Source organism: Diceros bicornis, chromosome 2, assembly GCF_020826845.1.
Source record: "Diceros bicornis minor isolate mBicDic1 chromosome 2, mDicBic1.mat.cur, whole genome shotgun sequence".
Classification (NCBI taxonomy): domain Eukaryota; kingdom Metazoa; phylum Chordata; class Mammalia; order Perissodactyla; family Rhinocerotidae; genus Diceros; species Diceros bicornis.
This window is the reverse complement of record NC_080741.1, coordinates 53,807,308-53,822,648: the sequence shown is the minus strand read 5'-3', so window position 1 is coordinate 53,822,648 and position 15,341 is coordinate 53,807,308. Positions and strand designations below refer to the sequence as shown.

The 15,341-nt window shown below is 44.5% G+C and overlaps 1 protein-coding gene across 4 annotated transcripts in view; it reads left to right on the top strand.

The window, feature by feature from the left end:
• DCP1A (decapping mRNA 1A) overlaps nucleotides 1-11,153 on the top strand; it is a 60,695-nt gene extending 49,542 nt beyond the window's left edge. For 3 of the 4 annotated variants that reach the window (XM_058561181.1, XM_058561172.1, XM_058561202.1), the window contains 4 exons: nucleotides 1,548-2,300; nucleotides 4,573-4,638; nucleotides 6,411-6,629; nucleotides 6,943-11,153. In XM_058561181.1, the coding sequence (XP_058417164.1) occupies nucleotides 1,548-2,300; nucleotides 4,573-4,638; nucleotides 6,411-6,629; nucleotides 6,943-7,023 (1,119 nt within the window). In that variant the 3' untranslated portion in view covers nucleotides 7,024-11,153. The remainder of the gene's footprint in view (nucleotides 1-1,547; nucleotides 2,301-4,572; nucleotides 4,639-6,410; nucleotides 6,630-6,942) is intronic. The other variant, XM_058561191.1, reaches the window with a different exon arrangement.
• Nucleotides 11,154-15,341: the final 4,188 nt, after the last annotated feature.

Sequence of the window (15,341 nt, the reverse complement as noted above, 5' to 3'; positions counted from 1 at the left end):
CCTCTTGTCACATTAACTTGGCAACATATATTATGTTAGCTTTTTAATATTAATAGAATTCTCTTTATTGAATATTTTCTAAGATAAAGTGGTTTGGTATGAAATTACTATTTTTACAACTGGAGGAGGCTTCTGCCTCTTCCTCCACAGCAGTTATTTTGCACTGCCTGCGCTCTCCTCAGGCCTGTTCTGCCACATCTCACCCCAGAGATGAGGCTGTCCTCACACCAGCGAGAAAATACACAGTGGCCCTCCCATAACTTTCTGTCCCTCATATGTAAGCTTCCTGCAACCGCAGTCCTCAGTGCTGGACCCCCTTGCCTGTTGCCCCTCCTTAACAAAGGAGATCTCCAACCCTCTGCCCTTAAGAGCCTGCTGCTAGTAAGCTCCCTCTCTCCCCTTTTCCCCACCCCCACCCATCACAGTACAGTTCCCCTGGCACCCAGTGAACTCAATAATTATTTGTCAAATGGATGAAGCAAACATTTGCCTGGGAAAAACTGAGCTTGTTTTCCTGTAGAGATGCAATCATACCGTGGTGCTATCATCATTATATTTCAGATACAGCGTACTTCAGGGCCTTTATACACTTTATGAGGCCCTGGAGATTGTGTGTTTCAGTGAATATTTTTTCCATATAAACATAAACCTAAACAACTAAGTAGTCCACATGCTTTAGGAATAAAACCCTGGGTTAAGGATGCTTGTGTTTTCAAAGTACTTAGGTTTGTCTCCCACTAGACGTAAGCTCTGTCGGGGTAGGACTTTTTTGTTACTCCCTGCTGTGTTCCTTGGGCCCAGGTCAGAGCAGGAACTGGCACCCTGTGGGTATTCAGTACATAAAGGATAAATGACTATGGCAATACTGCATGGAGGTGCAGGAAAGCTCGCAGGTGGAAAGCGTGAATATTTCTCTTTTGAATTGTTGCAATGGTGTCAATAAACCAGATCACTAAAATATGTGTAAATTTAACATTTTCAAGCATAAATGCTTTGCTTTTTCTTAAGGATTTTGTGATTTGGAAACAGGAAGGAGGAATGGCCTGCTATTAAAAAAAATGGTTAAATTTATTTTCTGGTATTTGAGACCCAGTCCTTGAGGTGCAGTGCCTAGCTTTTTATCAAGAATGGTGAAAATCAAGTAGGATTGCTTGATCAGCGTTTAGTCTCTATCCTCTTGAGTATAGTTTCCCTACATGTGTTACTGACATGGAGCAATTAGGCGTAATTAGCTTTTTAATAAGATAATTGCCCCTATACCTTATATCTTTATATCCTTGCCAAGAAAAGGGGTGAATTGTAACATTATCACCTGGAGTCCTTAAAATTTGAATGTTACTACTGATGCTGATTTCTATCCATCAGCTTGGGGAGACCAGTTGCGTATTGGCCTTAACCCCTAGTACATCTTCAGTTTGTTCCATTTCCTTACTTTCAGACTCCATCCATCCTTGCTTCTGCAAACTGTTTTGGCTGATGGAAAAGAAGTTTGGTTACGCTGATTTGCAAGATATTTCTTTCATTGGGTGGTTTGGTTTGTTTTTCAGTCTGCTCCATCTGGACACAAACATCTGACAGTGGAAGAATTATTTGGAACCTCTTTGCCAAAGGAGCAGCCAACAGTTGTGGGTCTGGATTCAGAAGAAGTGGAGAAGCTGCCAGGAGATGCCTCCCAGAAAGAGCCTAGCTCGTTCCTACCATTTTCCTTTGAGCAGTCAGGAGGGGCCCCTCAGTCAGAAAACCTGGGTGTCCGTCATGCTGCCCACCACTCAGTCCAGCCTGAAGTCACCACCCCGGTGCTAATCACTCCTGCCTCCATCACACAGTCCAGTGAAAAGCAGGCCGCAAACTATGCGATCCCATTGCGCCCTGTGCTCAGCCCCACTCTGCCTGCAGAAGCTCCTACTGCACAGGTTCCTCCTACCTTACCCCGAAACACCGCCATGATGCAGGCGGTGAAGACCACGCCTAGACAGAGGTCTCCGCTCCTGAGTCAGCCGGTCCCTGAGCTGAGCCACGCCAGTCTGACTGTCAGCCAGAGCCCCTTCAGGGCCCCACTGAGCATGACAAACACAGCTGGTACATCCCTCCCAAGCATTGATCTTCTCCAGAAACTCAGGTTGCCCCCACAGCATGACCAAATACAGACACAGTCACTTGGGAAAGGTGCAATGGCACCCAGCTTTTCTCCAGCAGCCGGCCAGCTGGCCACGCCTGAGAGCTTCATAGAGCCTCCCCCTAAGACATCAGCAGCAAGAGCCTCAGCGTCGCTGAGCAACATGGTGCTTGCTCCCCTTCAGGTACTAGTGGAAGCATGGGTGGCTGTAATTGGGTGGGATGAACCTGCAAAGACCTTGATTTTGACTGACATGCGACAGAGACATTTCAAAGAGACAACTGTCGAGTATGTCAGGGGCTAGAAGAAACGGGAGCTAAGAAGCCCTGTGAACAACGAAATAATTGGTAAATGTTGTTGTAACTTAATTCCACTTCCCAAAGTTATTTCAACTGATAAAAGCTAACAGTGTTGTATTTTTCTATCAGAGTCTGCACTTTGGGGTTTTTTGTTTTTTTGCCTGACAGTTCCAGGAGTTCTCATTGCCTCGGGACCATAGATCCAGATTATCCCGAGCTTTCTTCTGTTCCCAGCTCCCTCAGTACTCTCATTGAGCGCCCGCTTTGTGCCAGGCACACTAGGGATGCAGGAGGGGCCTCCCAGATTTGGAGGGATGAGGTCAAATAAAGCTTCCTAGTGAAATTGATGTTTCAGCCAAGATCTGAAGACTCAGTAAAAGTTAGCCAGACCTTTCCCAGAGATGGGAAGAGTGTTTGAGGCAAGGAGAATAGCATGTGCAGAGGTCTGGAGATGAGAAGGCATTTGCTAAACTTAAAGAACTTTAGTGACTGGGTTTACTGTGGAAAGAAACTTGGAGGAGTGGGTGTTGGTTGATGAGCAAGACTTTGTAAATTGTGTTAAGGAGTTAGAGGACTGTTCTCAGAGCCCTGGGGAGTCTTTCAAGGGCTTCGAGCAATGGGTGACATGCTGGGAAAGGAGAAGGCGGGAGTAAGACGACCTATCGGGAAAGAGGCTGTGGCAGTCACCCAGACTTGAGCTGAATTGGGGAGTGTGGGCAAGTAGATTTGTTAAGACATGTGGTCAGTGAGATTGGGAGATTGGGTGTGGAGGGTGAAGAAGAGGTTTGTCCCTCAATAATTTATAAGGTTGGTGAGTTTTAATCAGTTCAGAGTTTAAGTGACTTGTGCAAGATCACAGAACTAAAAGAGGGTAGAACCTTCTACTCTAAAACGGTGTTGGGGGCCCGCCCCGTGGCTTAGCGGTTAAGTGCACGCGCTCCGCTACTGGCAGCCCGGGTTCGGATCCTGGGCACGCACTGAGGCACCGCTTCTCCAGCCATGCTGAGGCCACATCCCACATGCAGCAACTAGAAGGATGTGCAGCTATGACATACAACTATCTACTGGGGCTTGGAGGGGAAAAAAAAAAAGGAGGAAGATTGGCAATAGATGTTAGCACAGAGCCGGTCTTCCTCAGCAAAAAGGAGGAGGATTAGCATGGATGTTAGCTCAGGGCTAATCTTCCACAAAAAAAAAAAAAAAAAAAAATAGTGTTGCCTTTCAGGATTTTAGTCTCGTGCCCTTTAGTAATAATAATAATCCCCAATCTTAACATTTTACCAAATAATATATAGAAGAACCCATCATAATAATTGTATATTATTTCTTAGCTAATGGAATATTTTGTTCCATTCCTTTGAAATCTTATACAAAAAGAGAAGAAACTTAGTATCTTGGTTACATCATTAAATTGTTATTTTTCGCCATTTCTTTTACAGTTCTCTGCAGTATGAGGAGGAGAGAGAATGTCTGTTTAACAGATAGGTATCACGCCCCCAAAAGGCGCCTGCTGCCGCTGTTCTGTTGCTCTGGAAGTGCAGCCAGCAGTCTTCAGTGCTGCCCTCTCCAGATTCTGACCTCTGGGACAGCACTCTGCTCTCTAGCATGCCTCCTTGCAGAGGATGCTTACATATGTGAAAATTTTCATTTACATGGCAGTATCAAATTTTAGGAGCTGGGGCTTCATTGAGTTCTAATTTGGTCTACAAAAAGAAATTCTTTGTCTCCTAAAGATGAGGACAAAATTTAGCATGTGGAAGTGAGACTCTGAAATGAGGACTGTCTAATGCCACCTGTCCAAAGTTGAAATCACCTCATCAAGAGGTGTCATGCTGCCAGGATCTTGCATCTCTACAGACTCAAAAGCAAAAATACACTTGGGCTGTCCCCAGCTCTTATAAGAGACACAGGTTTTGGCTTTTTCATTAGAGATACCTTAAAGGCTTTGGACACACCCCTTTTCTGGGGGGAACTGGAGGGGATCCTGCGGTCATTGGTTGCATTGTCACAAGTTCCTGTCAGCCTCTTCCCTCAGGAATCTAGGAATGGTTAACGTCTGAACTATTCCTTATTGCTAACCTAGATTTTCCCCAGTAACTAGGAAATCTTAATAGAAACATGCTACGTCTATTCATCTTTTCTTTTTAAACATTGCAGTCTATGCAGCAAAACCAGGATCCTGAAGTCTTTGCCCAGCCTAAAGTGTTATCCAGTGCCATCCCGGTAAGGACTCCCTTTTTCTTTCTTTTTTTTTTTTTTTTTGTGAGGAATATCGGCCCTGAGCTAACATCTGCAAATCCTCCTCTTTTTTTTTGCTGAGGAAGACTGGCCCTGGGCTAACATCCATGCCCATCTTCCTCTACTTTATATGGGACCCCGCCACAGCATGGCTTAACAAGCAGTGCATAGCTGTGCGCCCGGGATCCGAACTGGTGAACCCCGGGCAGCCACAGCAGAGCACGCGCACCTAACCACTTGCGCCACCGGGCCGGCCCCAAGGACTCCCTTTTTCTGAAGAACACATTGTGTCTGTTTAAGTTCTTCTGCTGGGTGTGAAGTCGAACATTGTCACTTGAGTGGAAAATTTTAGCTTTTAGGCCTAGACCCAGCTTAGATTCCCCCTCCTAGACTAGGCTCCCCAGCTCCCCCAGACAAGCTTCATTGCTGTGGCCTCTGTAGGCCTCCAGTCATCTCTCTGTATGGATGTCTTCCCCAGCTGTGTGTATACAAAGGTGGAGTTGGCCACAGGGTGGGCACTTACTCGGTGTTTGTGAATGGGCCACTGCTGGGAGCGTGTCAGCCTGGTTTCTGTGTGTAGGAAATATTCTTTGCCCTGGAAGAACTGGGCTGTCTAGGTTAACAGAGTCACTACCGTGCTATGATGCTCTCATTGGCTCGCATTGCTCAGCCAACAAAGCCTCCCGGGCCTGCGTGCTCTGTCCCGTGCTTGTTCTCCCCTGCCCCATTTTTTAAAGTTGTCCCCACCCTTCATTACCTACCAGCCTTGAAATGCACACTTAACTTTGTTCAGTTCCTAAAATTTGACGTTCCCATTTGCCTTCGAGCCTTGACCCCTCTCCTGAGTCTCAGAATTGAAAGCCAGCTTCTGACTGGTCTCGTTAACCAGTCTTTCCTTAGCTTGTCCTGCTACATGGTGATGGGCGGGAGCTCTCAGCCTGGTGTTGCACCAAAAAACAAGCTAAATGGCTCAGAAACCACAGCCTTAAAACTATGGCAAGCTCTTTGCTGTTTGTAAATGAGGAGGATGACAGATGGGAAAAAGAGAAATACAGATCTCTGTTGGTTGTATCAAATATGAGAATTATTAAAAATACTGATTATTACTGGTTTAGTGTATTCTGATGGCTAGCCATTATTAGCCTAGAAGCACATCTAAATGGGGGAAGGAGGTAGATGTTAGTTGTATTTTTTAGGAAATGTATCTTTGATACCTGTAATGGTATAATGAATATATTGAATGCTACAAAAGAAACTAATGCTTCGTATAACTGGATTTTTAAAATCCTCTTAAAATTTACATATAATAAAATGCAGGTTTTAATGAGTTTTAACACACATAGATCCCTTGGGTAACCACTCAATCAAGCTATGTAACATTTGCATCATCCCAGAAAGTTCCCTCATGCCCTCTTCCAGTCATTTCCCTGCCCCGCATATAAAAACTACATTTATTATGCATACCATGCTGTTATTTCTCAAATTCGCCTTCTGTGATTATCCAACTTGGCTTCCTATAACAACTTAGGGCATTCTTCTCGTATAAATGAGCTCTTCATCCTTTAGCTGACAAGCTTCATAACCCGACATAAAATGCTCAAGTGCTTCAACTAAATGTTTATCTGAACCCCGGATAGTTAGCACTGGACTCTGCGCTTCAGTCTCCTACTGCTTATGCCTCTTATTAGGTGTTCCCTACTCTAGGCCAGCTGCTGGCTTCCGCACTTTGGTGCAAAATGACCATTGTTTCCCTGCAGGTTGTAGGCTCCCCACTGGTTACTGCAACAACCACGGCGGTGTCTTCAGTCCTGCTGTCCCCAAGTGTTTTCCAGCAGACAGTTACAAGGTCCACAGACCTTGAGAGGAAAGCAAGCTCTCCTTCTCCTCTAACTGTTGGAACATCAGAAAATCAGAGAAAGCCTTCCATTATTCTGAGCAAGTCTCAGCTCCAGGATACGTTAATACATCTAATAAAGGTATGTAGGATATCAGTCTAGTCTTTGAATTTTCATTCTTTAATTAAAAGAAAAAACAAATTGATAAGTTCTTAGAAAATCAGTTCATAAAGTAAATTTAAGACCAGCCGGGAATAATGTTTCTCTGTTCCTGAGCATACACTCCTGTTGGAAAAATATCTGAGTGAATTCCAAAATATTAATTATGGTTGTTTTTTGATGGTGAGATTCTTTGGGTATTAATTACACAAATCAGTTATACAGCTTTTTTCCTAAACTGTAACTAAGGAAGTAAATTCTGATGAGGTAAGTGTGACGTTACCGTCTCTTCCAGAATGATTCCAGCTTCCTCAGTACGCTTCATGAAGTCTACTTGCAGGTTCTGACCAAGAACAAGGACAACCACAGCCTGTGACTGGAGCAGAATAAATCTGAAGGCAGAGTGTTGACCTCAGAAACAAATAGGCCTCATCATGGAAACTTCTAAATAGAACGTTGGGTTTCGAGAATCCTGAAATTGAGCCTATGAGAAAGAGACTCATTCCTTAAGAATGTTTTCCAAGTGACGTTCTCAGTGATAATGGAGGTTTCACTGTGAAGCATCACCAGCAGACCTTTGTTTTGACAAAAAAAAAAAGACCATTGTGTTAAGTTGTGTGGGTGTTTTCATCAGCTGTAAGCAAGTATGAGAAATAAGGAGTCTGATCTTCAGCTTGCTTTCACTGTCAGGGTCTTAGGGAGGAGGGATTGCACCAGCCTTGCAGCAGTCAGAGTTCAGCCCAGCCCACACCCGTCCCCCTCCCCTCCTCCCCTCCCCCCCCAGAAACTTAAGCATCAGGCTGATAGTCAAGTTTTGAACAGAGCAGAAGGCAGCTCTGTGCAAAGTGGCTTCAAGATTTAAGAATCAGCATTTAGGTTGGCAAATTAGTACTGATTTGTTCAAGTGAAGTATATTTTATATGAATGCCCCATTTGGGCCTTAAAAGTTCTGAAATTTCTTAATTATGTTTGTTTTTAAGTGTCCCCAGTGCTGGCATGCACTGGGCTCCCAGCACAGGGGTGCCACTAGAATAGGGCCCTGTCAGGCCCTGTGGTGGTGTGGGAGTGGGCATGTCACACCTTTGAAGCAAAGGCAAGGGCTGGTAAAGCCTGAATTCTATCAGAAATCTTTAAGTTAAACTCTCAGTGGTTTTGAAAATGTTAAGTTTGTGTGTGAAACATAGCCTTATTTTCTTTCTCTGTCTAAACACAGAAGTCATTGTTGATTGTTTTCCTTAACATTGACAAAAGGACCAGTGGACCAATCTGACAAAGCCATTCTGGTTTCATTCCTTGAGTCTACTGAGAATAGTTTTAAAGCTATGCAGAAAAGGGAGCTGTTATTCACGCTGCCCTTACTTTATTGTAGAATGTGGACTTAAAAACAGAGTGTGAAATTCAGAACTTTACCAATGTATTCCTAGGCTGTGAGTACTTGTGCAGCCCAAAGTGTGAAAATATGTAAAGATGCTTTGTTATGCTGCTATTGATCTGCCATGATTTCTATTTATTCTTTTACAGCATGTAATGGTGATTAGTAATATTTTAATGTAGATTTTGATTTATTTCAGCAATAGTAATTTTAAGATATTCTTTGAATGAAAGTGTCTTCATTTCTATGATACAGGTCATTTTGTAGTATATAACCAATTAAGATGCACTGCTTACTTTTCTGAGCACTATTTAATGATGGGGTAAAAACCCAATTGGCTCGACCAGCTAGCATAAGGATTAGCTGTGAATAATGCTGACAGATGTGATGGTTCCTTGGGAACAATCATTTAAGCTTTAATGGTAACTCAGTCATAAGTCCATAGATTTCTTTCTAGCCGAGATTTTAGAAAATAACTTGTGAATTACCTGCTTGTTTTAGTTCGGTCTTAGTTTTTTAGCTTAAAGAATACTTTGAGTGGCTTTTGTTAATGTAAACGTGCTTTCTGGGCAACTTTTCTGCTTCTCAATTTAGATCTTCTGTTGCTGTCTACCTACCTATTTGTGAATTGTGCAGAAGTCAGGGAAGCTTCTGAGTTCTCATACTCAATTAGAAATAGTTTGTTTTCAAAGGTAGTGTGCAAATTCAGCAACCACAAATGAATTGCTCGTGCATCACCTGGGAAAGAGAGAGTTATAATAAGATACAGAGTGTTGCTGACTCCAGGAGAGGGTGTCCGGGGAGCCACGTGACTGTTCTCAGAAAACAGTTGCACCGGTAGGTTTGATCACACCCCTAGTGTAGTCTCAGTGGGCTTTGGTAAATGGAAGAATCAGGGGATTCTTGTTACAATAGACATTTGAATTGAAATGATGATTTGGGTATGTATAATATCATGAGAGAGTTGAGAGAATATCCTAAAGAGGGTCTGTAATCAAATCTGTTAATTTTCACCCTTTAATCCAAGGAATGAATATGATAGATGATAAAGAGAATCTGTGATAAAGTTTCTTTAGTGTGAAAGTAAACTTTTAAGTGCCCAAGTCATGGAGACTTGAAAAGGGTAAACCTGTTTCAACTCCTAAATTTATATATTCAAAGCATTTACTTAAAATTCAGAAGCCAGAAGTTCACCATCATGATTACCAGGAAGTTCAGACCAAGCCTGCATAGTTGCAGTTGTTTGACCCTGGCCCAAAAGTCACAGTTCAGTTGCCTTATTCTTCGTTCAGGCTTACTGTCCAGAACCTCATGCTAGCTTAGGTTGCATGTTTATGTTGCTGCAGTGTGTTTACTAGAACCTTAGTTTTAAACCTTAGTTGAATCAAAATGGACACCAAAACAGAGATGCTTCTTGCTAGGTTTTGCAGAACTCTAGGTGACCTGCTTTTAGGCATCCTGTCTATCTGTATGCCTATCCCCAACCCCGATGGGTGGCACTGCTCTTCTTTTGATGTAGTTAATGTGATGTCTTTGAATGGACTCCTGCACCTCCAAACAGCCTCGTTCCTTTAAGGCAGAAGCTCCTCCTCATTGTGCATCTCTCCCGAGATTTGTGAGGTATGACTTGGAATTCTAGGTTTTCAAGTGACTGTCAGTGTCAGGAGAAGCATTTCATGCCATCTGCATGTGAATGTCCACAGCTTACTTTAGAAGGCTTTTGAGTAACCATCCAGAGGGCTGTTTTGTTAAGAGCGCACGTTGACCTGGGTCCTTCTCTGCCGGAGGATGCACAGGCTTAGTTTAGAATATGTCTGACCCGATTTTGCATGTTGAGCATTTGTTCTTTTTCTGCCCATGTTTCCTTGTAAAAATTATAAACCCCATTGAATCCTTTACTAGGTAAATATTTTTAAACCATGCAGCTTTATTACTCTCCTCCCCAAAGAATGTAGTTTGAAATTTTCTCATTTTGGTAGTAGAGGCCATAACTGCCATTGTATTACTAATAATGCAACATGAAATTGAAGGTGCCTAACTGCTTAAAAAACAAAATCAGCCATCATACTGTAACTCTGGGCAAACGTAGAAACACAGAGGAATGAGAGGTGGCACGGGCACGAGTGGGCTCGTTCCGTGTGAGTGAAGACATGCATCACAGGGACATGTGTCCTGCATTCTTGCTGCACATTTGCTGCAGAGCACGTGTTTCTTTCTGACCTATCTTTGGTTTTCTCCAGTTGTATTCCAAGTACTTTCTGGAACCAGTAGTGCCCTGTGTTTTCAAGTGTTTAAAATCTTTTTTTTGTGTGTGTGTGAGAAGATCAGCCCTGTGCTAACATCTGCCAATCCTCCTCCTTTTTTTTTTTTTTTTTTTTTGCTGAGGAAGACTGGCCCTGGGCTAACATCCGTGCCCATCTTCCTCCACTTTATATGGGATGCCGCCACAGCATGGCTTGCCAAGCAGTGCATCAGTGCACGCCCAGGATCCAAACCGGCGAACCCCGGGCCGCCACAGCAGAGCGTGCGCACTTAACCGCTTGCGCCACCGGGCTGGCCCCTCGAGTGTTTAAAATCTTAAGATCTGCACCAAGTGAAGCAACTTACACTGGGCTTTTTAAAAGCTGTGCTTGAGAACATTTCCCTGAGTGAGCCGGGGCCTCAAGGAGCCTGTTTTTCAGCAAATTCAGCAGGAGAAATGTGTGCAATGGTTCACTCGGTTTTGTATTTGACATCTTCATTTGAAATGCTAAGATGCAATATCGTTCACTTTGGGAAAAATGCAAAATTGTGTTTCCCTTTTATCTGCGTGATTCCTTAAGAAACATGTTTTTAAAATATGTGTTCTAAATGGTTTTTATTCTGTATTACTGCTTTGACTGTACTCTCATGACTTTCATTGGACCAGACTCTCGGCTTCCTGAAATGGGAGGATGAGAGGCTCTGGAATCACAGCAAGATTTTTGTTCCATGAGCGAAATACTGCATCATTAACATTTTTAATGGTATGAATTTTATATCATCTGTGTATGTTTGCAAATATTTTAAGTTATTACATGTTTTCAAATGAGCATTTTTCATCCTAAATTTTATATGTTTGCAAATATATTTTTTTAATAAAAGTTCAAAACCAAGTTTTAGCACCTACCAAATTTTAATTGTGTTTTTATTTAATTTATAGAAATAGGAACTTTTGAATAAGTTGCTACACTTTGCCAGAGCCTTGTGCTGGTGAGATACGGTGGGGCGAGACAACAAAACCGACACAGAAAACCCTTGTCTGCCTGTTTCCAACCTGTTCCCAGCCAGCCGGATCACAGGCCACAGGGATTCTTAGCTGAATCCCCTGGTGTCTGTTAATTAAATGAGTACTTCCCTCCCCGGTAGCTAAACATTACGTGTGTAACTTGTATGAGTGGACATCTAAAGAACTTCGTTTACTCCTCTAAGCTTTCCCCAGATAGAGGGTACAGTTTTTTGTTTTTGTTTTTGTTTTTTGTAAGGAAGATCAGCCTTGAGCTAACATCTGTCGCCTATCCTCCTCTTTTTGCTGAGGAAGACCGGCCCTGAGTTCACATCTGTGCCTACCTTCCTGCACTTTATATGGGACACCGCCACAGCATGGCTTGACAAGCGGTGAGTCGGTGCACGCCCGGGATCCGAACCCTAGGCTGCTGCAGCGGAGCACGTGCACTTAACCGCTACGCCACTAGGCCGGCCCCAAGGGTACAGTTCTAATCACAGCCCAGAACAGTGTTTTATAGGGGACTTGACAGTCTGGGTCATTTCCCCAATTCACTCAATTCATGGTTATTGAGCTGTCATTATGTGCCAGGCATCTAGGATGATAAGGAAGGAAAGAAAAAGGGAAGGAGGAAAGTAAAATATGATCATGGGAAATAGAGATGAGTTTAAAGAAAAAAAAATCGGTTAATCATATGTCTCCCTAATAATTATTAACATTTTAATGTGTTTCCAAACGAAATTCACCCTAAAATGTTTGCTATACCTGCCTGCTTTCTTAGAGCAGAGCTATGCTAACTATTGCTTTATGACTGATGTTTTTTTGGGTGAGGAAGATTGGCCCTGAGCTAACGTCCATTGCCACTCCTCCTCTTTTTGCTTGAGGAAGGTTGTCGCTGAGCTAACATCCGTGCCAATCTTCCTCTATTTTGTACGTGGGACGCTGCCACAGCATGGCTTGATGAGCGGTGTGTGGGTCCACGCCCCGGATCCGAACCCACCAACCCCGGGCCGCCAAAGCAGAGCGCACTCACTTAACCACTAATGCCACTGGGCCGGCCCTGCTTTATGACTCATTTTTATATACACACACATCAGTCATCATTAATGCTGCAAGGTGATTCAGCACTTAAGGATTGCTGTCCCATTGTTTTCTTGATCTTCACAATAACCCATTTTAGGGAGAAGGAAGTTGAAGCTGAGAGTGATTGAGGGATGTGCCAAAGGTTGCTTATTAAGCCAGTGGTGGGTCAAGGACCTGAAGCCAAGCAGACCAAAAAGCTGGTCTATAATTCCTTGCTTGACTCCGTTGCCTCCTTGGTAAATTATTCTAGATTGCTTTTTATAGTTTCTTAGGTCACTCATTACCACGTATGTTTATTAAAAGCTAGAATGGTCTGCTCACCTGCTGTTTTTTATCTGTCATGACCTAGGAAAACAGGTAACTAGGTTTGTTGGAATTTCGTAAAAAACTAAGGTCTGTGGGACCCCAAATAAGAGCTGCGGAGGATGGGGTTTTAGGTTTCTAGGATGTTCCTAATGACATTTTCACTCACTTTGTGGATCCTTGTTCATAGATTAGATAAGCGATTGTTGAGGCTTCTGGGAAGAAGTGTTTGTCTCAGAGAGCTGTCAGGAACCAGCCAGTCTGCTACTGGATGAGAAGCTACAAATCAGGCGGCTGTGTTGTCGCTCTGAGGGAAGCTCATCTTTAGATGAAGCCAGGTCCTTGGAAGGCAGAAGGGAGGAGCATCAGGGAACAGTCACATAAACCAACCCTGATGCTCATCCTACATTTCCATCTTTCCAACAGTGCATATTGGGTTTATCTATTAAATGTAATGTAAAGAAGCTAACAGGTTTCTAAAGGGCTTGGATCCATTCAAGATTCTAAACCTCTTAGAGTTTGCTAAATGGAGTTAGGCAAGAAGACAGCTGCCACACTCACATGGATAGAACCCATGGCGAACTCATGCTGTCCGAACACTGGTGGAAGGGAGGGTGGGGCTCCTGGCACCGCACAAGGCTTACCCACATCTCTTCAGGTTCACCAGGCTAAATTAGCTCGTAATTCAACATACGAGATTTCTTATAACCAAGAGAGGTAGAATGGCTTCAAAAGAGGTGATACAAAGTCAGTGTGACAGTCACATCACGTTCGCCATGCATTTTTTTCAGATGAGTTTGAATAAATTTGAAGTGCAATTCCACAAGTAACCAGACCTGGCATTTGTCGTGTGCTGCGTGCTTTGGGTGCATTCTCATGTGACCCTCTCCACGACCCTGAGAGGGGGATATTCGGAGTGCAGCCTCAGGGAAGGGCCACACAATGACCCCCAGCACACACGACATCAGCTTCCTGTCATCTCTGGAAGGGGCAGAGGCACCGGCTGTTCTTAGACTGATACAGTCCATCAGTCTGAAAAGGGCTCCAGAATGTGGAGCCCAGCGGGCAGCCACAGTCCACAGCAACTGCTGTGTTCTTACTGGGTCCCTGTCACTCCAGAAAGACGGGTCTGGTGCTGCCTAAGCCCTGGCAAAGCTCGAGGAGGCACGCTCAGCAAACCACTCCGGTTTTCTGTGGAATCTCGGAGGGGTGGCAACGGTGGCTTCTTGGCTTCAGAAGCAGGTGCAAAACCTGCACCCTTACACATTTTGCTACCCAAGCCCCATTTTGTCATTTCCCTCTCCAACGTATCCCTGCCCCCAGAGATTGCCCCTCCCGAGCCTTTCCCAGACAGGGGTCTTTCGTCTAAGTAGAGCTGGCTAATACCTTCTCCCCATTCTGCTGGCACTGAGAGGCTGCCCTGACTTCTGTTTGACCTCCGCTCCGCCACCAGACCCTTTGGAAGGAAAAAGCGACACTAACAGTGGTGTGTAGGCAATAGCCCCCATTTAACACGTGGTCTCACCAGGGCCCTCCACTAGGCAGGTCCCTTGCCCCCTTGTTAAACAAATATTTTGTAATGCCCCCTTTACTATCCTGACCTGGAATTCATAGAGAATGTAACCTGTGCCTACACACAGCATTTCAAAATAATGCCCTAATTGTGATATAAAGGAGAAATTTAAAATAATGTATAATGAAATGTTCTATATTAAATATGTAAATGGTTAGGCATCTACACAAATTCTCAACATGCCCCCATGGAGAAGCCCAGGGCTTCACTCTGATACTTCTCCCCACTCAACCCCAAAGATCTCTGCTCTCCCACAAAGGGGCTGTCTGGGGCTCAACACACCTGGGAGTCAGCCTCCCCCACCCCTCCATCACCCACAGCCCTGGCTTTCAGCACCCATCACCATGACTCACCTGAGCTCCTGCCCAAAAGGAGACTGAAGAGCTGTTTGCGCTGCAGCCCAGGACAGTGAGGTTATTAATTAATGCTCCCAGAGGACTTTGGAGTCCTTAAGTGATGGGCCAGGTGCGATGGCTGGTGGCTCAGGGAAAGGGCACCTTTGATCACCTGGCACCTCTCTCTGGGAGAGGGCAGAGAAAGGGCGGGCAGGTGGGAGGAGAGACACGTGCGCATGCTATTTGTTAGTCCTCATCTGAGCCTTGGGGCTGGGGGTAGCGGCTATTCTATCTGTTCCGGACACCGTGCTTGGCACCAGTGAACACACACGCCTACACGCCCACACACGCCGCTCCCGTTAGGCTGTGGCTCCGAGGGGAACGGGGGCTGCTTGAGCCCCTTTGTACCCAGTGTAGCACATAGTAGAGGTGCGTGTCACTATTTGTAGAATACAGTGAATCTGACCCTCACGACCAGCTGGGAGACGCATGTTGTTACCTCATTTTTCAGATGACGGAACCAGAGATTGAGTAATTTGCCTAAGGCGATCAGTCCAAGTTCACCCAGCTAGAGAGCAGCAGAGGCAAGAATTGAACTGGACTTGTTCACACCACCTCCCTCTGGGTTTGTGGAACGTTGAGAAAGCCTCTCGGCCCCTCGAGAACTTTGAAGAGCATTTTGAAATGACAGAGGTAATGCTCCTCGAGACGGAGCCTTAATGGGCAAAGGGACTGCTTCGCCTATTATGATTATTCCCAATTACCCCTCACACACGGGGCTCTC